This window comes from Dipodomys merriami, unplaced genomic scaffold (assembly GCF_024711535.1).
Source record: "Dipodomys merriami isolate MVZ:Mamm:240054 unplaced genomic scaffold, mDipMer1.0.p SCAF_16, whole genome shotgun sequence".
Taxonomy (NCBI): Eukaryota; Metazoa; Chordata; class Mammalia; order Rodentia; family Heteromyidae; genus Dipodomys; species Dipodomys merriami.
Genome location: NW_027202937.1, coordinates 26,271,811 through 26,296,715, shown reverse-complemented (window position 1 = coordinate 26,296,715; position 24,905 = coordinate 26,271,811). Strand labels below are relative to the sequence as shown.

The window sequence follows — 24,905 nt, the reverse complement described above, 5'->3', positions numbered from 1 at the left end:
GCTGTGGATCAAAGTGGTAGAGTGGTAGCCTTGAGCAAAAAGAACTCAGGGACAGTGCCCAGGCCTTGAATTCAAGCCCTATGACAGACCAAAAAAAAAAAAAATCTTTATTGTGTTTGGATATGACTATTTGTCCAAGCAGAAGCCGTGATCTTTATAATGAGACAAGTTGAGAGTTCTAGCTTCCAATCCCATTACTTCCCTTCTTCTCCATTGTTGTCCTCACCTTGTAGGTAACAAAGCCTCTGTGCCCTGTGGTGCTTTCTTCTACACATTGGGAACAGTTCTTCACCTTGTTCTTCTGGGGATCTTGAGGCTATGTGTGCCCTCAGGGCTGCTTCATATCTCCTGTTCTCAGCAACTTCTAGCCATGGAGGAATAATTAAGGATAGAGTTTCTGGGCTGGGGATGTAGCTCAGTAGTAGAATACTTGCTTGGGAAGCAAGAGTCCCTGGGTTGGGCCCAGCAGTGGTGGATGGGGGAAAAGGGCTTTTCACAGAGTTTCTCTTAAGTTCTCCCCATAGACTTATCATAGAAATGATTTGTATATCTCCCATCTTGCTGGGGTCTCTGTCTCCCTGTGTACATACAACAAGCGCTTTTCTCTGTCACAGACTAGACAAAGCAAAGAACTTTGTGAGAGGAGAGGATATGCTACAGTGGTAATGGCCAGTGGAGTGTTAAAGTGGTCAGTGGCCTAAAGTCAGGGAGTCTTGGGCCAGCCTCTTGTTGGTGTGAGTTGTATATGAAGGTAGTTTATAGATAACCAAGTGGTATAAAAATACAAGTTTCAGAGCCTTCTCATGGATGAGGATGAAAAATAAGTAAGGAAAATGAATTGCTGAAATAAAACAAAAATAACCTTCCCCGTCACATTACATTGGCCTGACCTGACAAGCTTGCCTTTCTTTAGGAAAACCATTAAAATCACAGGCATTTGCACATTTTATGATGATCAAAAGGTTTGGGAGGGAGGTGTGCATGGGATGAAGGCCCTAATGCTAGAGTAGGAGCCCCTGTGGGCGCGGATGGGACTGGAGCATGCTGGAGTGAGGAGCTCACTGCAGACATGCCAGAGACAGCCTCAGTCCCTGCGTGAAGCAGGGATTAGAAGTTACCAAGGGCCTTAAGACTGCGAGTAAAGACAGGAGAGCATGGCCTGATGGTCCTGACACATCAGTAAATATGAGAGGTGGGGTAAAAGGTCATGTTGCTCCTGTCCCTCAAGAGTCAGAAGCCTAAGGGCCTGGCACGGACTCAGGCTCTGGTGAAGGTTGCTGCATGATAGCATGGCACAGGGCATTGGAAGACTGGACAGAACACGTGTGCTAGGGAGAGCTCCCTTTTAGAACAGAGCCACTCCTGAAGTGTTGAACTCATGCACTCATCCATGTTTAGGTGGATCCATTCATGAGGATAGAGCTTTCATTCATAAAGGTAGATCTCTCACCTTGCAACACTACTGCATTGGGGATGAGATTATAGCCCAGGAAATGTGAGGAGCAGATGAAAGCAGAGCAGCTGGGAAGACACCAGAGTGGGCAGCCAGACCTGGTCCTGGAAGGAGGGGAGACAACAAGAGCTGGGAACAGTCAAAGGATCCTTCAAAAGGAGACAAAGAGAAGACTAATTTGTCAATGTATCATGTTATACGCTTTAAAATCCTTCCCCCACTTTGTAAAGCAACTGCCTTTAAAATGATAGGGTTTTGGGTTTATATTTCAGAAGTTGCCTGAACAGATGAAAATTTCCTCAGAACTTTCCAGTACGCTCAAAAAAGAAGACAATAAGAGGCCTAATGGCGATGAAGGAGAAACAGGTATGTTCAGATTCTGCACACTGTAAAAGCATGATGATCCCTTATTAACACTCTCTATAAAAGCATGATGATCCCTTTCCTGAAAAGGTCCCAGAAATCTCAGGGTCATTAGATAAGAGTAAGAGGCATGAGCTGGGAGCCAGTGACTCATACCTGTGATCCTAGCTACTCAGGAGTCTGAGATCCGAAGATCACAGTTCCAAGCCAGCCTGGGGAGGAAAGGCTATGAACCTCTTACCTACAATTAAGCAACAAAGAATTGGAAGTAGAGCTTTGGCTCAAGTAGTAGAGTGCTAGCCCTGAGCAAAGAAAGCTAAAAGGCAGTACCAAGGTTCTGCGTTCAAGTTCCAGGATGAGAGAGGGGAGGAAAGGAAGGAGACACGGGAACGAAATAGGGGAGACTGACTGATAACGTCTCTTTTAGGGGTCATTTAGAAATGACAAAGAGCAGGACTTCTGGGTGGCAGGAGGCTCCTGCCATCATACCTGTAGTGTTACCTCCCATAGGGCATTTATCTGCAGCAAAGCACAACCTGAGATTGAAGGACAGAAGGTCAGCAGGAATCAATTTTATTCCCACTATGAGAAATTAAAAGCAATGATATTTTATAATAGTATTTAAAGTATGATAAGCATTCAAAAAGAGATTTGTAAGACCCTCCCCACCTCCATACACATAGAAGAGTATAGAACACTGCTGAGAGAAATGAAGACTAATCTAAATGGAGACAGATCATATGTTGGCAGTGTCAGGGAACAAATAATCTTTGTCATTAGAATTTAACCTCAAAATAGGAGGCACCAAAGGGCCAGTTTATACAGGGTTTCTTCCTAAGGGCTGTGGTTTCTAATTTGAAGCAAAACCTAACTCTTAGCTCTTACCAAAAACTTGATAACATACTGGAAGGGGGGGGTGTGGTTCAAGGAAGAGTAGTGGGAAGGCTGTCAGGTTTAAATGCTTTGTTCTGAACATGTATAGAGCAGGCAGAAGAATCCACTGACCTGGTAGAGTTAGGTGGTGCTGAGGAGGACCGCTGCCTCTTAACAGTTCCCTGGAACCAGCAGCCTGAGACGACTCATGTGAGTATCAGATAAAAAGAAGGTGGTGCTATGTCCTGTTGGGTACTGACAAGCAGATGCCTTCCCTCCTCCCCTGTAGACCATTTCCTCCTGGCCAACCAGCTGCCAAAGTCTTGAGCATCTCCTCTGCTAGATTATTTTTGTTGGCTAAGTGTGTGGGTGCTCTCCTTTGTGAGATGCATGCAGGACTGATCTCTGCCTTGTTTACTCATTTGGGATCTGGAGAGTAATGTGTAGGGAAAGGAACCCAGCGTTGGGAGTCGGGCATGAACTAGCTCTGGGACCACTTAGACAAATTAACAATACTGCTGCTGGGGCTTCCTATCAGTGGTGATGGCAAGTTCATAGGTGTGGCCTTAGGCTTTAGAAAATGGGGTAAATAGGGCTGGGAAGGTGGCTCAGTGGTAGAGTGTTTGCCTTGCATGCATGAGGCCCTGGGTTCGATTCCTCAGCACCACATAAGCAAAAAGAAAAAAGCCGGAAGTGGCACTGTGGCTCAAGTGGTAGAGCACTAGCTTTGAGCTGAAGAGCTGAGGGACAGCGCCCAGGCCCAGAGTTCAGACCCCACGACCGGACCCCCCCCCCAAAAAAAAGAAAATGGGGTAAATTACAGCTAGACAGGAGTGAGAAATTCTGGGGTAAGATTTCCCAGTGGGATGACTACAGATAACAACACTGGGTGTTTCAGAGCACTGGAAAGAAAGGACTGTGAGTGTGTTCATCACAAAGAAATGATGCTCAGGGCAGGGCATGGTGGTTCACACCTATATCTCAGGAGGCTGAGACTGAGAGTTCTAGTCCAATCTGGGCTATGCAGTGAGACTGTCTCAAAAAAACCACCACAAAACAATACAAAAGGTGAGGGGGGCAGGGGAAGAAGACAAAGATAAATGTTAAAAACACTTAATTTAAATATTTCATGGTATATTCAAGCATTAAAAAATTACATTAATGTACATAATTTGTGCATGTGGCAGTTAAGAAATTAAAGAAAATATGCTAGAGCACCTGCTTGTTATATATAGATATCTAGTTTTTAATTAATTTCCCCACATCCTACAGAAATGTGATGGTGGTGTCATGATTATTATGTTTAACAACCAACATTAATCCTTCAGATGAGATGCTGCCATTTTCTTCTCTGCCAGGGTTGCAATCTGTGACTCTCTTACATAGTAACAAACCCTTTCTTGTGACTGGATACAAAGCTTTTGGAGCAGCCAATGCTTATTTAGAGCCAAGTTGAGTAAATAAAGAGTTTGGGATTCCATTGGGATGCTTTTCCTAAGAATTGTGAAGTAGTTACAAAAGACATTCAAGAGACCTCAAAGGAATCATAACATATTTTTCTTCTTCTTGCAGCCAAAAAAAGCAGCTGATCGATCACCCGAAAAATCGAAACCAGATACAGAACAAGGTCTGATATGTTTTATAGATTATAAGGCCCAATTAGTATCTAAATGTTTCCTGAAGATGCGGAATGTTGAATTTGTTTTTAATCTTTGTTATTTTGGAGTTATTACAAAGCAGGTGAATTCTTCAAATGTACAAGAAGCATCAGTTCAAAGTCAGGTTCCTGAATTAGGTGACAAATCTAAGTAAGTGACTTAAAATTTTATTCTGATATTACACGACATAGGTGTACAGATTCACAGGGCATAATGTGATGTTTCTGTACCTCGTACCAACTGACCATCCTGTATCCCAAATGCCTAGAACAGAAGTGTTTCAGATTTCAGGTTTTAGAATATTTGCATACACATAATGAGCTACCTTGGCAATGGGACCCATGTCTAAACACAGAATTTTTTTTGTTCCATGTACACCTTATACCCACAGGCTGAAGGCCAAATTACACAGCCTTTCAGTATGCCTGCATGCCTGCCACTTCACTGCAGGATACCAGCAGTGGCATTCTCCACTGAGACATGATGTTGTCACTCATTAAGTTTTGCATCTTGGAGCATTTAGAGTTTCTTTTTTGTTGTTGTTGTTTTTGTTTTGGTTGGTCATGGGGCTTGAACTCTGGGCCTGGGCACTGTCCCTCAGCTCTTCAGCTCAAGGCGATTGCTCTACCACTTGAGCCACAGTGCCACTTCCGGTTTTCTAGTGGTTTATTGGAGATAAGAGTCTCAAGGACTTTCCTGCCCAGGCTGGCTTTGAACTGTGATTCTCAGATCTCAGCCTCCTGAGTAGCTAGGATGACAGGCGTGAGCCACTGGCACCGGCTGCATTTAGAGTTTCTAGGATAAAGACTATCAGCTTTTTGTTGACAACCCGATCTCAATTCCTTTAGATATTGACCCAGAAGTGGGATTGATAAATCACATATTACTTCTAGTTAATTTGTGTGTGTGTGTGCAGGCTAGTACTGGGGCTTGAACTTGGCTTCACATTCTCCTTTAACTTTTTCACTGATACTCTGCTACTGATGTCATGTCTTTACTTCTGGTGTTTTTTTTTTTTTTTTTGTGAGGGGGGCTAGTTAATTGGTGAAAAGAGTCTCACTAACTTTTCTACCCAGGCTGGATTTGAACTGTGATCATCAGTCATCAGCTTCTTGAGTAGCTAAGATTACAGGGGTAGGCACCAGGGCCTGGCTGTATTTTTAATTTTGGAGGTATCTCCATGCTGCTTCCCACAGAAGCTTTATTGGCATTCAGTGTGGGAGGGTTCCAGTTACTCCACAGCATTTCAGAACTGTTATATATGTACATACATGTATACATGTGTATAATAGCCCATAAGCATGTATACATGTATATACATCTATATGCACACATACAGACACATGCATACACACATATGCATGCACATGCACACATGTGTGCATGCACATACATGCCAGTGTATGGCTATATGGCATGTACATGTGCATATATATACATGCACACATGCATGCATATGTATATGTATAAGCACCTGCATGTGTACATATGTGTATATGGTTATATGTGTGTAGATGTACATGTGTACATATATATGTATATATGCTGTGAATAGACATTTCTTCAAAGACCACCCACTGGTGGCTACGATGTATACAGATGCTCAGCATCCGCAGTCACCCCTGGGGCCAGGGAATAGAAGTGCCACACCTTAGCATTATGTGGTTGCAGATCCTACCCTGTCTTTTTACTTGTTTATTTATTTATATAAGTGGTCCTTCTCTGTCAGATAATCTGTGGAAATATCCTGCAAGATAAGAAGTATGAATGGGTACTTCCTGTGCGTGGAGCTCAGGAGCAGGGGGGACATGGCCCAGGAGGGGGAAAAGTGAGACCTGAGGGACTCAGGCAGGTGATAATTGCACTAATCCATTAAATTTGGTCTCAATGGTTTTAGGGAAGACTCTGCTTTTGAGGGGGACCGAAAACAAGAAAGAAGGAAGTCGGTAATGTAAATTTTTTTTTATCTTAAGGCAATTCTTAATTTAAAAAGTATAAATATCAGCTGGGTGCTGGTGGCTCACAACTGGATTCCTAGCTATTCAGGAGGTTGAGATCTGAGGTTTGTGTTTCAAAGCTAGCCTGGGCAGAAAAGTCTGTGAGACTCTTGGCAGGCAGAAATGGAGGTGTGGTTTAAGTAGTATAGCACCAGCCTTGGGCAAAAGGTAAGGGACAGCACCAGGCCCTGAGTGAAAGCCCTAGTACTGGCACAATACATGCATGTATACATACGCATGCAAACATATATGCATACACACATATACATATACATGTATTTATACATACATATTATATGTATACATGTATGTGTGTGTATATTAAGGTACACTTAAATTACCTTTCCTGAATAGATTAATCTTGTTCTAAATTTATAATCTTTTATAGCCAGGCTTAATTTCAAAATGTTTCCAAAAGCCTTCTATCTGTGTTTGGGTCTTCTAAGATGCAGAGAAACCTGTCGTTTTGTTTTCTTGTGCTGGGCATCAACCCCAGAGCTTTGCATATGCTTACCACTGAGTTCCATTGCTAGCCTAGAGTCCTGACTACATCCCTAGCCTGGAAAAAACATTTCAACTATGCTTTGCCATTTGAATGTATGTGTTGGAGTTGTGGTATTGGCATAATATTCAGGTCCAGCTGCTTTTGTTCTCCAGCGGTAAATGTGATCAAAGATGACTTGTCACCCTTTGTATTTAGCAGCTTGGTTGGGAATCACACAAAAAAAAGAATAATCCTTTTCTTCTTTTTTTCTCTCCCCCTCCTTCCTTCTGTACGTTTTTATTATGGAAGCGAGCACAGTCTTCTAACATAATTTGCTTCTCTTATGTTTATTATAGCATGTTTAGTCTGCATGCAGCAAAATGTTTACTTGCACATAAGTGACATTCTCCTCCTAGTAAAGGTTCTTACTGATCAGCAGTGTTTGTAAAAGTCTAATTACAGGAAACATCTCTTCTCTGATGACAGTAAAGATTCAAGTTCTAGTCCCAGTGAAAAATCCTGGACCAGTAACAGCAAAAAGAGATACCTAAAGCCATACTCTAGGAGAAGAAAGTCAAGTGTCAACCATAGCATGAGAAGTGAGTGCCTGGGGTTGGAGGGGAGGCTCAGTTGGTAGACAGCTAGCCAATGAGTGAAAGCGGCCTCAGGTTCTGAGTCTGAGTCTCAGACCTAGAGGAAAAAAAAAAGTTCCTGCTTGTCTTCCTTTGTCACACATACAACAGCAAATACTTATTTTTCAGCATGTGATGGGACAAAGGGTACCAAAGAAATGTGTGATGTGAGGCCTTGTCCCTGTGAGAGTTACATCAGAAAGGCCAAGGCCAAGAATATGCACTTAACCAGCAATTGTTAGATATGAGTCATGGGTAAATGGACTGGGAGTTCAGGTCAGAAGAATCTGGCATGAGCTAGAATCATCTGTAAGGAATCATCTGTGAGAGATAACTCTCAGAAAAGGAACAGGATTTGAAGGGCTGAGAGGTAAAACTGGCTAAAAAGGTAACACTGATCAAAAGAGGCTGAGATAAAATTACCAAAGTGAAACCAAGGTCAGAGTTTGACATTGGAGGGTGAGGGCTTTGGAGCCACAAATTCATGCTGGTGGGAGAAGTATGATTAAATAATTAGAACAGCACCCAAAGAGTAGACACTTGAACAAGTTGTCCCAAATGGGAACTGGGATACCTAATGAAGAGGGTGAAAAGTGGATTTCCTTCCATCTTGATCAACGTGTTCTTTGTGTACCTACTTTCTTTTGTATTTTAGTATTACCGCTTTCCCCCGTCAATAGTGGCAGTGATCTCAAGAAACACAGAGTAAGTAAACGTTATTGGGCTGCTGTGGGGCCTTATGGATCAAACTGCATATTTCAAAACCAAAACACAAGATAATTTTCTGAGAATGCAAGAGCAACAAACCAATGGCTCACTGCCAGTAGAAACAGCAAGGACTCCTCGGCCTTTGGTGTGAATCTTAGGTAAAGATGGAGAAGTTTTTCTCATAGTTCCCAGACACTGCTAAAGGCTCTTTATTATGAAGGATGCAGGAAACTGACTTCCTACAAAAAATATGCTCCCTGAACTAGCTGCATTTTAAAGCAAACTTATTGATTTTATTTTTGACATGTTACTTTGAGCTTCTGATAATTTCAGCATTTACACATAATGAAATGATATATGTATATGCATCTAGATAGACATCAATACATTTTACATATGTGTATGAAATACATAAACCAGAGATAATCACCTAGTATACAGGAGCTTTATAAGGTGTGGCTGCTGCGATTCTGAGTATCTCCTCCTGACTCGTGCAGAAATACACTGCGCAGCTAGTGTTCAAACCACTGGTTCCACCTGCCGGGGTCTCGTTCCCTAAGGACAGAGATAGGTCAAATCTACATGCTAGAGTATGGATACTTATTCCTTGGTATCTGTGGCTGGTTGATTCCAGGACCCTGACTGGATACTAAATCTGTAAGTGATCAAGCCTCATAAAATGGCATAGAACAGACCTGTCACCTATGCAGATCCTTCTTTATGCTTCAAATTGTCTTTAGATGACTTAAGATGAAATGTAATATGTAAATTCATTATTTTGTTGTATAGTTTAGAAAAGTAATGACTAAAAAATACTTGTACACCATGACTACAACTGGTAATGTTTTTCTGAGTATTTAAAATCCACACTTGGTTGAATTTGTGGATGTGGAATCTGTGGTTTTGTCCTCAGCATTTTTCAGGAAGGCAGAAGTGTGGAGTTTGAACTTAAAACTGAGCAAGGAGGCTTTGCTTGCTTGCTCATGGAGTCTCACCTCCAGCCTGGCTTTTTGCTGGAGATAGTCATCTAGCACACTTTTCTGCCTTATCTAGCTTCAATCCTTTGAATCTTAGCTTCGTGAGTATCTAGGATTACAGCTGTCCTTAACTATTGGTTCAATAATCAACCTGAAATAATGAATTGTCTCTTAGAAGAATGAACCAAAGGAACTGATTCAAATAGACACAGTTTGGGTTTTAAATAAACATCAAAGAAACACTACAGGTTTGAGACTCAAACTGATTAACCAACAAAAAGTCTGAGTTAATTTCAGTGAGAGCATTGTTGATTTTCAGTTTCAAATATTATTTTCTGTGCCAGAGTTCTGAGACAAGAATGTAGAGCAAGCATTGGTAAACATTATTTGTAAAAGGCCAAGTAATAAATATTTAAATTTCTTGAGACATAGTCGCTGTGGCAACAAATCAACTTTGCCTTTGTAGCCAGAAAGCTACAAAGTGGAGTATGGAAATGAACAGGTGCACTGCATTCCAATAAAGCTTTATTTACAAGAATAAGCAGTAGGTTTATCTTCCCAATCCCTAATTGGAAGTGTTTCTCAAACTTGAGTAATAATCAAAATGCCCAGAATGCTTGCTAACACACAGATGACTGCCAAGCCCATCTTCTTTGGAGATGGAGACAGGAGAATCACAAGTTCCAGGCCATCCCAGGCAAAGTTAGAGATGGTATTCAAAAAAACAAACAAACTGCAAAATGAAAGAGCTGGTGGTGTGGCTTATGTGGCTTATGTGGTAGGGCACTTTTGGGATCTTATATCTTAGTGCTTATTATTGAATGCAAGAGATCCGATACTTCAACTTTCTTTAAAAATATCAAAAGTATCTTGCAAGTTTTGATACAAAGCTTTGAGTGGTTATGAATGTTTAACAAGGATTATATTTTAGGCTAACACTCTGACACCAGTATGGAAAGACCTCCCCATGCAAAACAACACCACACCTCCCACGATTTCTGGAACAAAACCCCACGGTAGTTCCACCTTAACTCCTAAAGATTCTGCACAGAAAGTAGGTATGCACTTTTCAGTTGATTTATGTAGAAAAAAACTATATTTGGGGATGGGAAGTGTGAAACGCAACATCTTGAAAAAATATCTAGATGCTGAAAGTGTAAAGAAACGGTGTTTTTTCCCCCCCATCTAATGTCTCCATTAGCAAAGGAAGGAAGATCACATGTCTTAATTTCACTTTGATATCTGAGATTCAGGACTGGGAAAGTGGCTTAGTGGTAGAGTGCTTGCCTAGCATGCATGAAACCCTGGGTTAGATTCCTCAGTACCACATAAACAGAAAAAGTCAGAAGTGGTGCTGTGGCTCAAGTAGTAGAATGCTAGCCTTGAGCAAAAGAAGCTCAGGAGTAGTGCCTACGACCTGAGTTCAAGCAGAAAACAAAAATGAACAAATAAAAACGCAATTCAACTCAAATGGTTCCAGGCAAAGCTTGGTAAAATTTTTTTTGAAAGGATCGATAATAAGCCAGGGAGCGGTGTGTATGTATTTCTGTTTACAGTTATAAAATTAAATAGCCCACTAGTCTGGGGGGGCAGATTTTCTGTGATTCTCTCTCTCTCTCTCTCTCTCTCTCTCTCTCTCTCTCTGTGTGTGTGTGTGTGTATGTGTGTGTGCGTGTGTGCACGCGCATGCACGTGTGCGCGTGTGCACGTCTCCCATTTAGCTTAGCTTTTTCACTCAAGGCTGGTGCTCTACAACTGGGCCACAGATCCACTTCGAGCTTTTTGCTGCTTAATTAGAGATAAGAGTCTCATAGATTTTTCTGCCTCCTGACTAGCTTGGATTACAGGATAAGCCACCAGTGTTAACAAAGCTTTAACTTTTAGTTTTTAAACTTTATTGTAATTCTTTGCACCTTTTATGTTTGTAGATGTAGAGCTTTTCTTTTGTTTACATCCATCATTCTATAGCTTATTCCATTGTTGGGCATGTAATGGCACTTATTAAACATTTGGCTGACAGCCTCTTGCCTAGCTGCTATTGGCAGAAAAAAAATAGGAAAAGGGAAAAGGAGAGAAGAATAAGTAGCATCAACAAAGAAGGCAGCAAGAGGGGGGAAAAAGACCAAAGAAATTGAAACAAAATAATGAACAAAATGACAACAGTGAGTCCTTATTCTTAGTGATTACTTTGTAAATGGATTAAACTATCCAATTAAAAGAAGCACTGATTGAGTAGATTAACAAGCAAACAAACTCAGTCAGAGACTCATATTAGTCTGAAGGAAACACATAGGCTAAAAGTGTAAGGCTGGAAGAAAGATATTCCATACAAATGACAGCCAAAAAAGAGGCGGCAGAAGTGTCTATATTTGGACAATAAATGCTTAATAAAACCTGTCATGATAGATAATTTCTGTATGAGGATAAAGGGGTCAATTCATCAAGAAGATAGTAACATTTGTAGATATATATGCACCTAATATTGGATCACCTCAATATGTAAGGCAAATATCTTAAAGGAGAAATAGTTCATAACACAGCATCAGTTCAGTTAGCCACTTTCAAGGATGGAGAGAGTGTGGAGGCAGAAAACCGTGAACTTGGGTACTGAAGTGGGACAAATGGCCCCGACAGACACCATTCCAGGTAGCAGCATAACATGCCTTCCCCCCAAATATCCTCCTCCTGGGTAGGCTGGGCCACAAAAGAAGAAAGTATTAACACATTTAAGATTAAAATAGTTACAAGTATACAATGGTACAAAACTAGAAATTACCAACAGGAAAGATTGGGGGATAATTCACAAATACACAGAAAATAGGCAACATAGTGTTGAACAACCAGTGAGCCATAGAAGACATAAAAGTGTAAGTTAAAGTGCCTTGAGACAAAAGAAAATGGAAATGAAATACTCCAAAATGTGTAAGATATAGCAAAAGACACTAAGAGGGAAGATTACGGAAATCAATGCCTTCATTAAAAAAATAATCTTGAACAAATTAATTTCACACAGCAAGAAACAAAAATTAAACTAAGCCTAAAGCTAGTAGAAGGAAGACAATAATGATTAGAACTGAAATAAATGAAAAATATATAGAAAGAGAAATAGATCTATAAAGCTAGTTGATTTCTGTACCTTGTATTCTTGTGTGCTGATTTTGTATCCTTGGAACTTACCTGATACTTTTTTTTTGTAGTTTTGTAGTTCTCTCTTTATAATGTCCAATATAGATTCATTTCTCTGTCTTTTCTGGGCTTCTTATATGATCATGATTTTGTGACAAAATTGACATTTAGCTACACAAACCAAGTAAAGGAGAATTCTAAATGTGACTAATTATGATCATTTCGATAGATGCAGAAAAAAATGTCTGAAAAAGTAAACACTCAGTTTGGTACTGGCGGTTCACGCTTTTATTCCTAGCTTCTCAGAAGGCTGAGATCTGAGGATTATGGTTCAAAGCCAGCCGGCAGGAAAGTCTGTGACTTTTTTTTTTTTTTTTTTTTTTTGTGGCTTGTGGGGCTTGAACTCTTGGGCCTGGGTGCTGTCCCTCAGTTCAAGGCTACTGCTCTACCACTTGAACCCCAGTGCCACTTCTGGTTTTCTGGTGGTTAATTGGAGATGAGAGTCACATGGACTTTCCTTGCCTGGGCTGTCTTTGAACTGTGATCCTCAGATCTCAGCCTCCTGAGTAGCTAGGATTATAAGTGAGAGCCACTGGTAGCCTGGTTGAGACTCTTATCTCTAATCAATCACTGAAAAATTTGGGAGTGGTATTATAGTTCAAGTGGTAGAGCACTAGCCTTGAGCAAAAGAGCTTAGGGACAGCACCCAGGTCCAGAGTTCAAGGCCCACCCAAGATTGGCACAAAAAAAAGGAAAAAAAATAAACATCCTTTCATGATAAAATTGCTCAACACATTCAATCTATAAGGAATATTCCTCCACCTATTAGAGGCTAGATACAAGCAGCCCACATCTAACAGCACTCATTGGTGAAAGCTGAAAACATTTCCTCTAGGGTCAGAAGGCGATGGCAAGGTGCCTGTTCTCACCACTTGTGCTCAACGTTGTCCTGGAACTCCTACTCAGAGCAATCAGGCAAGGCAGAGACATATTGGAAAAGTTTAATTGTTGGCTCGCGACTGGAGCTTATAGAGAGAAGACTCCAAAACTACCCAAAACAAAACAAAACTCATCAGCTCAGTAAAGTTTTGTGTCAAGGATACAAAACCACATTACAAGAAGACAAGGTACAGGGGCTGGGAAAGTGCTCAGTGGTAGAGCACTTGCCTTGCATGCATGAGGCCCTGGGTTCGATTCCTCAGCACCACATAAGCAAAAAGAAAAAAAGCTGGAAGTGGCGCTGTGGCTCAAGAGGTAGAGTGCTAGCCTTGAGCTGAAGAGCTGAGGGACAGCGCTCAGGCCCAGAGTTCAGGCCTTATGACCGGACCTTCCTCCCTCCCCCCCCCCTCCACCCCTCCCCGCAAAAATAAGAAGACAAGGTACAAAATTAACATACCCAAATCCATCTCTCTCTTTCTCATGATTCCTGATTCTAGTGGCCAAAATTCTGTTGCTCTCCCACAGAGGGTAAAAGTAACAGGTATATAGCTGCATTTTTGAAACGCTGACAGGAGAACTCAAGGGTCAGTGAGAAATTAGAATCTGTGATACATTAACCTGTCAAAAGTGCTAAGATGACAAAGAACTTTTGAGAGAAAATTTGAGAAATACTTGTTACATTTAACGGTATTCCCATTAGACTAGCTACAGGTTTCTGAGCAGAAACTCCTGACCTTAGGAATCCATTGAAAGACAAATCCTGGAAGAAAATCAATTCCAGCTATACCCAGAAAAACTACCCTTAAAAAATGAAGGAACAGCTTCTAAGAGAAATAAAAAGAGGGAATTCATGATCACCAAGCTAGCCTTACAAAAGATTCGTAAGGGAGCTGGACAGCCAGAAATGAAAGGTAGCTACTGTCATGAAAATATGGAAAGTGTACATGCCACTGGAAGGGTGGATACAGAGAACTAGAAAAGAATATTATAGAAAATCATCAAAGCAAAAAGATGAAGAGAGGAAGACCAAATGGTCAAAATGACTAGAGGAAAAGAACAAAATGAAAGAAACCATTGCTCATCTATCCATCTTAAATGTCAGTGGATTTAACCCTCCAAAGAAAAGCTACAAATAAAGAGACCCAAAACCATTCTGCCCTCCTCAGTGAAGACATAGTTTAAAAGAGAAAGGCTGGATAAATGATATTTTAATAAATTTAAATAAAATTTTATATATTTAAATATTAAAAATAATTAAAATTAAATTTAAATAAATTAAAACAAAGTGAGCAAGAATTGCTATACTTACACTTGACAACATGAATTTGTGAGAAAAACTGAGAGGCAAAGAAAGCTACTATATAGTGCTCAAATGATCAAGGAAATTCATAAAGATATATGTAACTGTTGGTGAACTCAGTTTTATAGTTTGTGTTTTGTGCCAGTCCTGGGACTTAGAGGACTTGGGTGCTGTCCCTGAGCATTTTTTCCTCAAGGCTAATGTTCTACCACTTGAGCCATAGCCCCACTTCCAGCTTTTTTTGGTAGATAATTGAAGATAAAAGTCTCGTAGGCTTTCCTACCCAGTTTGGCGTTGAACCATGGTTCTTCAGATATCAGCCTCTTGAGTAGCTAGGCTTACAGGTGTGAGCCACTGGTTTCTGGCTCAGTTTTATGTTTTGCAAAAACATAAAAGAGACCTAAAGAGATGACAGACTCCAACATGGTAACAGTGAGAACTTTAACAACCCACTCATCTGTGGGTCATAGAAACCCCCAAAAATTTACAAAGAAAGATCTGGTCAGATGGAGTTTATTACTATTTACAGACATTCCATCCAACAGACAGACAACATAGCCTTTTCAACAACACATGGAACTTTCCCTAGACAAGACCATGTATTGGACCACAAAAAAGCTTTAACAAATTCACAAAATTGAAGTCCTAGCCTGTGGGTTGGTGTGTGTATGTGATCACAATGGACTGAAACTGGAGGATGGCAACAAAAATTTCAGAAATTATAGAAATGTAGGGAGAGGGCTGGGAAGTTGGCTCAGTGGTAGAGCGCTTGCGTTGCATGCCTGAGGCCCTTGGTTCGATTCCTCAGCACCACATAAGCAAAAAGAAAAAAGCCAGAAGTGGCGCTGTGGCTCAAGTGGTAGAGCGCTAGCTTTGAGCTGAAGAGCTGAGGCACAGCGCCCAGGCCCAGAGTTCAGGCCCCACGACCGGACCCCCCCCCCAAAAAAAGAAAAGAAATGTAGGGAGAGCAAACACACTCTTGAGTCAGTAGTAAGTCATCAAGGAAGTCACAAGAGAAAAATTTTTCTTGGAACGAGTGAGATGAAACACACCAAAACCTGTGGACTACAGTAAAAGTACTATCTCTAGCAACAAGTACCTACGTTTAAAGATCAAAAAACTCTAAATATGCATCTCAAAGACTTATAAAAACAAGACCAAACCAACCCATAATGAGTAGAGGAAAAGATGTGAATATTAGAGCAGAAATAAGTGAAATAGGGACTTAAAACAAAACAGCCAGGTGCTAGTGGCTCATACCTGTAATCTTAGCTACTCAGGAGGTTGAGACCTGAGGATCAGGGTTCAAAGCCAGCCCAGGCAGGAAAGTCTGTAAGATTCTCCAATTAAGTACCAGAAAACCAGAAGTAGAGTTGTGGCTCAAAGTGGTAGTGTGTTAACCTTGAGCAAAAGAGCTCAGGGATAGCACCCATGTCTTGACTTCAGGACCCACGACTGACCAAAAAACAACAAAAAACCTACCCCAAAACAACAGTGAAAAAGATCAATGAGAGAGAGAGAGAGAGAGAGAGAGAGAGAGAGAGAGAGAGAGAGAGAGAGAGAGAGAGAGAGAGAGAGAGAGAGAGAGAGAGAGAGAGAGAGAGAGAGAGAGAGAGAGAGAGAGAGAGAGTGTGTGTGTGTGTGTGTGTGTGTGTGTGTGTGTGTGTGTGTGTGTGTGTGTGTGTGTGTGTGTGTGTGTGTGTGTGTGTGTGTGTGTGTGTGTGTGTGTGTGTGTGTGTGTGTGTGTGTGTGTGTGTGTGTGTGTGTGTGTGTGTGTGTGTGTGTGTGTTCTTGAATTCAAGGCCTGGGTGCTGTCACTGAGCTGCTTTTTCTCGAGGCTTGAGAATCATAGCTCCACTTCCAGCATTTTGGTACTTAACTGGAGATGAGTCTGACAGACTTTCCTTCCAAGATTGGCTTCCAATCATGATCCTCAGATCTCAGGTAGGATTTCAGGTGTGAGCCACTGGCACTCGGCTAAAGAGCTGATTTTTGTTGTTGTTGGCTGTGGGACCTGAACTCTGGGCCTGGGAGCTGTCTCTCAGCTCTTCAGCTCAAGGCAAGCACTCTACCACTTAAGCCACAACGCCACTTCCGGCTTCTTCTGCTAATGTAGTGCTGAGGAATCAAACCCAGGGCCTCATGCATGCAAGGCAAGCACTCTACCACTGAGCCACCTTCCCAGACCCAAGAGTTGATTAAAAAACAACAACAACAACAAAATTTAGCTACATTAATGAAGAAAAGGAATTATGTAAAGTCAGAGATGCAAATAAAAGGCATTACAAACAGTACCACTGAAAAATAGAGAATCATTGCTGATTTTTATGAAAAAAATATATACTAACAATGAAAAGCCTAGAAGAGGTGAACAAATTTTTGAATAAATATTTAGCAAAACTAAACTATGAGAGCATATAAATACCAAGTAGACCAATAATAAGTAGCGATGTTGAATCAGGAATAAAATTTCCCATCAGACTAAATACCAGTACAAGTTGACTTGATTGCTGAATTTTGCCAAACTTTTTTTTTTAATATGCTTATTCATCTGGAACTGTTATGTCTTGTATTCAGAACTTCAAAGTACCTACCGATTCAGCGATGGCTCTTCCTTGGAACACTCAAAAGCTGAAGAAAATGTGTCTCAGGTATGATTTAATTGGTGGCGGTTCATTTGATTTTCTAGAGTTAGAATTATATTGGCATCACATGACTTATTCTTTAAAAATTTTTATTACTGTGTATTTTACAAAGGTGGTTTCATTGTGATGTTTCCAGACATGCATATTTTAATCAAATATATTGCTACTTATAACCTATTCTCTCTCCTTTCAATAAATTTTTATTATGTATGTATATATGTATGTATATATATATGAATTACTTCAATTGCATTCAATCCCCATCTCTCCGCACCCCCCACCCCACCACTGCCCAATCAACTTCTCCTTTTACCATTTCTCCAGTTTTCTATTCTAATACAGTATCCTTGTTTTACCTCGTGTCATTATTATTTTGTTGGTTATTTTGGATCTAGATTCTGAATATAAGAGAGAATATGTGATATATATCTTTCTTGGTCAGGCTTATTTCACCTAACATGATTAGCACTAGTTCTACCCATACACCTAAAAATAGCATCCTTCCACTGTTGTTAAATAATACTCTTCCACTGTTGCTAAATAATACTCCAGTGTGTCTGTGTGTATATGTGTGTGTGTGCATATATATATATATATATATATATATATATATATATATATGTCATAAACATCTAGGCTGATTTCATACTTGGCTGTTTGTGAGTAGTGATGCTATAAATATAGTGTACAGCTATCTCTTCAGATTATTCCCAGGAGTGGTCAGGCATAGTTCTATATTAGTCTTATTGTTAGCTTTGTGAAGAACCTCCGTACTGATTTCCATAGTGGCTTCACTAATTTACATTCCTACCAATAGTGTATATGTGTTCCTGCCTTCTCAGCTCTTGCATTCCTACCAGCATTGGTTGGCTGTTTGTTTACTCCACCATTCTGATGGAGTTGAGGTTGAAGCTCGGTGTCATTTTGATTTGCATTTCCTTTATGGCTTAATATACCTGATTATATTTTTTGGCCATTTGTATTTCTTCTTTTTGAGAACTGTTATTGCATTGTTTGTCCTTTTGGTGTCAAATTTTTGGAGCTCTTTATTATTCTGAATATTAATCCTTTGATGAAGAACTGGAAAAGATTTACTCTCATTCTCTGCATTTATCTCTTGATTCTATTTTTTCCTTTGCTTTGTGAAGCTTTATAGTTTAAATACAATACCATTTGTCAAGTTTTCTAAAATTTCCTGAGACATTAGAATCTTATTCAAAAAAGTATTTAATAATCTATATATTATGTAGATTACATAATATAATACATATTATATATGTATTAATATATTTTTGAGGGTGTTTCTTTTGTGTCTTCTTGTAGTAGTTTCAAGGTTTTGTGTCCTACATTTGAATCTTTGATCCACTTCGAATTAGTTTTTGTAAAGATAGGTGTTTAGTTTCTGTCTTTTTCATGTGGACATTACCTTTTCTCAATATCATTTGTTTGAGATTGTTTTTTATTTCTCCACCATATTTTTGGAGCTTTTGGAAAAAAATCTATGCTATAAAAATCTGTGCTATAGATGCACAGACTTGTTTTCTGGATCTTATTCCATTGGTCTGTAGTCTATATTTCTAGTAATTGTTCTTCCTCCTCCTCCTCTTCTTCTTCCTCCTCTTCTTCCTCTTCCTCTTCCACCTCCTCTTCTCCTTCACCTCCTCTTTCTCTTCCTCCTCCTCTTCTTCTTTTTCTCCTTCCTTCCTTCCTTCCTTCCTTGCTTCCTTGCTTCCTTGCTTGCTTCCCTCCCTTCTTCCTCCTCTTTTTCTTTTCTTTTCTCTCCCTCCCTCCCTCCCTCTCTCTTTCTTTCTCTCTTTCTTTCTTTCTCTCTCTCTTTCTTTCTCTCTCTCTTTCTCTCTTTCTCTCTCTCTCTCTTTCTCTCTCTCTCTCTTTCTCTCTTTCTTTCTCTCTCTTTCTTTCTCTCTCTCTTTCTCTCTTTCTTTCTCTCTCTTTCTTTCTCTCTCTCTTTCTTTCTCTCTCTTTCTTTCTCTCTCTCTTTCTCTCTCTCTCTCTTTCTCTCTCTCTTTCTCTCTCTTTCTTTCTCTCTTTCTTTCTTTCTCTCTTTCTTTCTTTCTTCTCTCTTCTTTCTTTCTCTCTCTCTCTCTTTCTTTCTTTCTTTCTTTCTTTCTCTCCTGCTCCTGCTCCTCCTCCTCCTCCTCCAGTTTGAACTTAGGGCCTCATACTACCCTGACTTGCTCTGTTGAGACAAATATCTAGCCATGCTTTTTGCTGGTTATTTGGGGGTACAACAAGTTCATGGACTTTTTGTCTAGGTTGGCTTTCAAACTATGTTCCTCCAGATCTCAGCCTCCTGAGTAAATAAGATTATAGATGTGAGCCATTGAAGACAAGCTATGGATGTCTTTGTACTTTGCTGCCCCCGCTTTTAAACCTGTGGTGCTGTAGTATAATTTAAAGTCAGATATTGAGATACCTCCAGTATTGTTCTTGTTGCTCAGGGTTAGTATCCTTATGCTTCTCTATGAATTTTTGGATTGATTTTTCTATTTCTATGAAAAATGGCATTGAACATTTTATGAGAATTATGTTGAACCTTTAGCTTGCTTTGGTTAGTATAGCCATTTTTATAATATGAATTTTGCTGTTCCATGAACATGGAAGGTCATTCAGTCTGTCTTCTTTAGTTTCTTACTTGAAGTATTCTAATTTTCATTGTGGAGGTCTTTCACCTCCTTTGTTGGGTTCACTCTCCATATTTAATTTTTTTGAGGTTCCTTTGAGTGGGATTCTTTTCCTAATTTTTTTTATCGTGTTCCTTATTAGCATAAGGAAAAACTGATTTGCATTTGTTGACTGTGTTCTGCCATATTAATGAAAGCTTATAAATCTAAGACACTTTGTGTACTGGAACTTGAATTCAGGGTCTGGACACTTGGCTCAAGACCAGCCCTCTACCACCTGAGCCCTATTCCACTTCTGGTCTTTTGGTTGTTCCTTGGAATAAGAGACTCATGAACTTTCCTGCCCAGGCCATTTTGAACTGTGATCCTTAGCTCTCAGCCTGGTGAATAGCTAGGGTCACAGTTTTGAACCAGCTTTGTTGGTGAATTCTACTCCTGCCCCCAGTGATATTAGATTTGAACTTATAGTGTTGTGCTTGCTGGGCATGTTCTCTCCCCCTCAGCCACGCTCCCCACCTTCATTTTTCTTTAGTTTATGAGAAAGTCCTGTGTTCTCCACCCTCTTGCTCCAGCCTCAAACCACTGTCCTCCTTCTTGTGCCCTCCCCTATAGCTGTGACCATAGTGTATACCATCAACTCATTGGCAGAGATGAGATCTTACTGCTGACTTTGGCTGGGCTTGCTTTATCTTGAGATACAGGTGAGAGCCACTGTACTTAGCCTTTTAGCAGATTCTTTATAGTCTTTAAATATTGGATAATATCACTATTTAGTCTCTTTCTCACTCCCTCTCTCTCTCTCTCCCTTTCCCTCTCCCTCTCCTTTCCTTGGAACTTACACTTGGGGTCTGGGCACTGTCCCTGAGTATTTTGCTCAAGGTTGGCACTCTACTGTTGAAGCCACAGCTCTATTTCTGGCTCTTTGATGGTTAATTGGGGAGAAGAGTCTCACACACTTTTCTGTCCTTGCTGGCTTAAAACCACAATCCTCAGATCTCAGCCTCCTGAATAGCAAGTATTAGTGGTATGAGCCAATGGTACCTGTCTAAGTTCTTCCTTTTTGTTTGTGTACTTTTTATTTCTTTCTCTTGCCTTATTGCTCTGGCTAAGAATTCAAGCACTATATTGAATGAGAGTGGACAAAATGGACACACTTTTCTAGTATTTGATTTTAAAGATGATGGCTTCATTTTCCCCCATTTAATTAATATGATATTGTCAAGAGGCTTTTCATGTAAAGTATGAATTATGTTGGGGTATATTCCTTCTATTCCTTTCTTTCTTTCTTTTTGGTTGGTCATGGGGCTTGAACTCTCTGGGCTTGGGCGCTGTCCCTGCGAGCGCTATACCTCTTGAGCCACAGCGCCACTTCCGGTTTTCTAGTGGTTTATTGGAGATAAATGTCTCACAGACTTTCCTTGCCTGGGCTGGCTTTGAACCGTGATCCTCAGATCTCAGCCTCCTCAGTAACTAGGATTACAGGCATGAGCCACCAGCGCCAACTTCTATTCCTTTCTTTAGAACACAAATGTTACCTGATAACTGTAATCTTCCCTCTTAGCACTTCCGTTGTTGTATCTCAAAGGCTAAGTTGTGGTTTCCTTTTCATTTCAACTCTAGACTTCAATTCTGATTTCTGTCCTTCTTTCTTTTTCTTTCTTTTTTCTTTTTGTTGGTTGTGGGGCTTGAACTCTGAGCCTGAGCGCTGTCCCTCAGCTTTCAACTCAAGGCAAGTGCTCTACCACTTGAGCCACAGCACCACTTCCCACTTCCGGTTTTCTGGTGGTTTGTTGGATATAAGAGTTTCACAGGGGCTGGGAAGGTAGCTCAGTGGTAGAGCGCTTGCCTTGCAAGCATGAGGCCCTGGGTTCGATTCCTCAGCACCACATAAACAGAAAAAGCCGGAAGTGGTGCTGTGGCTCCAGTGGTAAAGTGCTAGCCTTGAGCTGAAGAGCTGAGAGACAGCGTCCAGGCCCAGAGTTCAGGCCTCATGACCGGCAAAAAAAAAAAAAAAAAAGAGTTTCATGGATTTTCCTGCCCGGGCTGGCTTTCAATTGTGATCCTCAGATCTCAGCCTCCTGAGTAGCGAGGATTACAGGTGTGAGCCCCCAAGCCTGGCCCGTTACACTTTTATCAGTCACATATATCTTTTCCCTACTTTGCTTTTGTGTGTGTGTGTGTGTGTGTGTGTGTGTGTGTGTGTGTGTGTGTGTGTGTGTGTGTGTGTGTGTGTGTGTGTGTGTGTGTGTGTGTGTGTGTGTGTGTGTGTGTGTGTGTGTGTGTGTGTGTGTGTGTGTGTGTGTGTTTGTGTGTGTGTGTGTGTATGTGTCTGTGTGTCTGTGTGTGTGCCAGTCCTGGATCTTTAACTCAGGGTCAGGGAGTTGTCCCTGAGCTTTTGTGTTCAAAGCTAGTGCTCTACCACTTAAACCACAGCTCTGGTGTGAGCCACCGGTGACTGGCCCTGTCCTTAATTGTTTAATAACCTACTGATACTCATTCTCCAGCTGTTTGAATATTTTCTGTTGTTATTGGGCTTTAACATTACTCATCATGATAAAATATAAAAAAATACACCTATATTCTTGTATTTGTTAAAACTTGCTTTGTGTTCTGGTATATAATCCATTCTGGAGAAAGTTCCATGGGTGGCTGAAAAGAATGTGTATTCTGTGGCAGTGATCCGTCTTCAGATGCTTGTTGAGTCCATTGGATCTAAAGTGTCATTGAATTCTGAAGTTTCTTTGTGGATATTTTCATCTGGATTATGTATCTATCAATGATAGGGAGGTATTGAAGTCTCTATTATTGTCTTGGGTCTCTCTATGTTTTTATTTTTATTTTTTCTCTCTTTTTTTCTCTCTATGTTTTTATATCAGTAGTGTTTCTTTATTAAAGTTGGAGCACCAACATTCCATGCATATGTGTTTACAATTGTTATATTCTCTTGATAGATCATTTCTTTTATCCATATGAAGTGACCTTCTCTCTCAGGACTAAATTTTTGTTTGAAGTCTGCTTTGTTAGATATGAACATATGAGCATATGCTTTGGGGCTCTATTTGTGTAGAAAGCCTTTTCCTATCATTTTACTCTGAGCCTGCATTTGTCTCTGTGTCAGAGGGCACTGAGTTGTGCCCAGGTAGGGTGAGAACTAACAGATACTCTGCCTGCTGGTCTTAGGGCTGGTAGACCTTGTTTAGCCCCTGTAAGGGATAGAAGGCTTAGAATATGTCATGATTCAGATGGTATGGCCTTAGTATACTCAGTCCTACCTGTCAGCAAATATGCTTGGATGCAGTTTCTAGAGGTGAGCCTTATTCTTCTCAGCAGTGACCCAACAGTTCACCTCCCTGTGTGGCCTGGGGGAGGAAGCTGTGGATGTGGCAGCAATCAGAGGGTTTGTGCTCGGGGCTTCAGTCCCTTGTAGCAGCTAACACGTGCAGCCAGTAGGCAGGCTCTGGAGGCTGAACACCACTTGCAGCCACAGCTCAGGGCTTTGCTTTGATCACAACTCTCAGAGGATTGTATTTGCTCCTCACCAGGGAGAGCATGAACTCTGCCACCATGTTCTTAACTGCTGGTGTTCCCTCACACATTTAGAGTCCTCTGGGGGACCACATTAGACTTTCCCTTCCATGACCACATCTCCTGGCTAGCTACCACTCAGACATTATGGCAGATCATCTCAAGGCTCCTTGTTTTTAGCCCTCGTGCTAACAATCTCAAACAAGAGACCCTCTTTGCAGATGGTGTCTTGCTATAACACTTAGATGTGGGCAGTGACAGAATGTCTTTCTTCCATGCTAGAACATCTGATGACTCCACAAAGCCCCATGTTCATTTAAGACTTGTGGGAGATGGGAAGGAATTACCTACCTTGCAACCAGTCTGTCACCAGGACCTTCTGGTTTACCTCATGATTGTATCTTTAGTTTATTCCAGGAAGCTGGGGACAGTGTTTTAATCTATTTGCTGCTTTTCTCTGTTGCCTCTGTGTCTCCATATTTTCTCTGTGATTCCCAATGTTCTCTCTCTCTTTCTCTCTCTCTTTCTTTCTCTCTCTTTCTCTTTTCTTCAGAATATCAAATCTCCTTTGTCACCCTGACTCTCCTCAAATGATGTACAGTTTGAATCTACCTTCTAACCCTGCCTGCTCCCCCCCCCCCGCAGAAGTACTGGGATTTGAACCCAGGGCCTTGCAGTTACTCAGGCACATTTGTAGTTAAGCCACTCTATCAGTCTCTCTTTGTGTTGATTATTTTCAAGATAAGGTCTCACTTTATGCCTGATCCAGCCTGAATTCTCTTACTTGTGCTACTCTTCATCACTGGGATGGCAGGCATGTGCCACTGCACCCAACCATTATGCTTTCAAATGCACAACACCCAGCCATTGGTTGGATAAAGTCTCATGAACTTTTTCTTTGTGTATGTGCCAGTCTTGGGGCTTGAATCTAGGGCCTGGTTGCTGTCCCTAAGCTTTTATTGCTCAAGGCTAGTTCTCTACCACTTGAGCCACAGCTCTACTTCCAGCTTTTTGAGGGTTAATTGAAGATAGGAGTCTCATGGACTTTGCTGCCTGGGATGGCTTCAAACTGTGATCTTTAGATCTCAGCCCTGTGAGTAGCTAAGATTGCAGGTGAATGAGCCGTTGGTACCCAGCTCATGAACTTTTATATCTTGGCATGAGTAACTACAATTACAGGTGGAACCCCCTGAACAACAGCTTGGCTTACTCTTTTTAAAACATAATCTAGCACCACTTCTCAATTTGTAATTAGGTACGTGTGTGTATATGTGTGTGTATTCTATGTGTATATATGTGCATATACATGGTAATTTTATATATATATATATATATATATATATGTATGTTTCAGATTGTGAACCAAGATTCATTAGTGGAAAACACTGCTTTAAAACATAAGCTGCAAAACTTGGAAGACAGAGGTGAGAAAATGATAAGCTCCTTTTGTGGAACAAAGAATTAATCTGGGCCATTATTCAGGTTACATTACAGCCAATAAAAATCACTCTGCATAGTGATTGTCACTAGACCATCACATCAGCGTGAGCTGCTTATCATCTCTAAATGTTCATGGAGGCTGA

The 24,905-nt window shown here is 40.8% G+C and overlaps 1 protein-coding gene across 1 annotated transcript in view; it reads left to right on the top strand.

Moving 5' to 3' along the window:
- Sycp2l (synaptonemal complex protein 2 like) overlaps positions 1-24,905 on the top strand; it is a 68,341-nt gene that overhangs the window by 28,140 nt on the left and 15,296 nt on the right. The window contains exons 18-26 of the mRNA XM_070023323.1: positions 1,729-1,819; positions 2,799-2,899; positions 4,262-4,497; positions 6,245-6,293; positions 7,280-7,427; positions 8,116-8,165; positions 10,077-10,203; positions 17,088-17,161; positions 24,677-24,746. Coding sequence (XP_069879424.1) covers positions 1,729-1,819; positions 2,799-2,899; positions 4,262-4,497; positions 6,245-6,293; positions 7,280-7,427; positions 8,116-8,165; positions 10,077-10,203; positions 17,088-17,161; positions 24,677-24,746 — 946 coding nt within the window. The remainder of the gene's footprint in view (positions 1-1,728; positions 1,820-2,798; positions 2,900-4,261; positions 4,498-6,244; positions 6,294-7,279; positions 7,428-8,115; positions 8,166-10,076; positions 10,204-17,087; positions 17,162-24,676; positions 24,747-24,905) is intronic.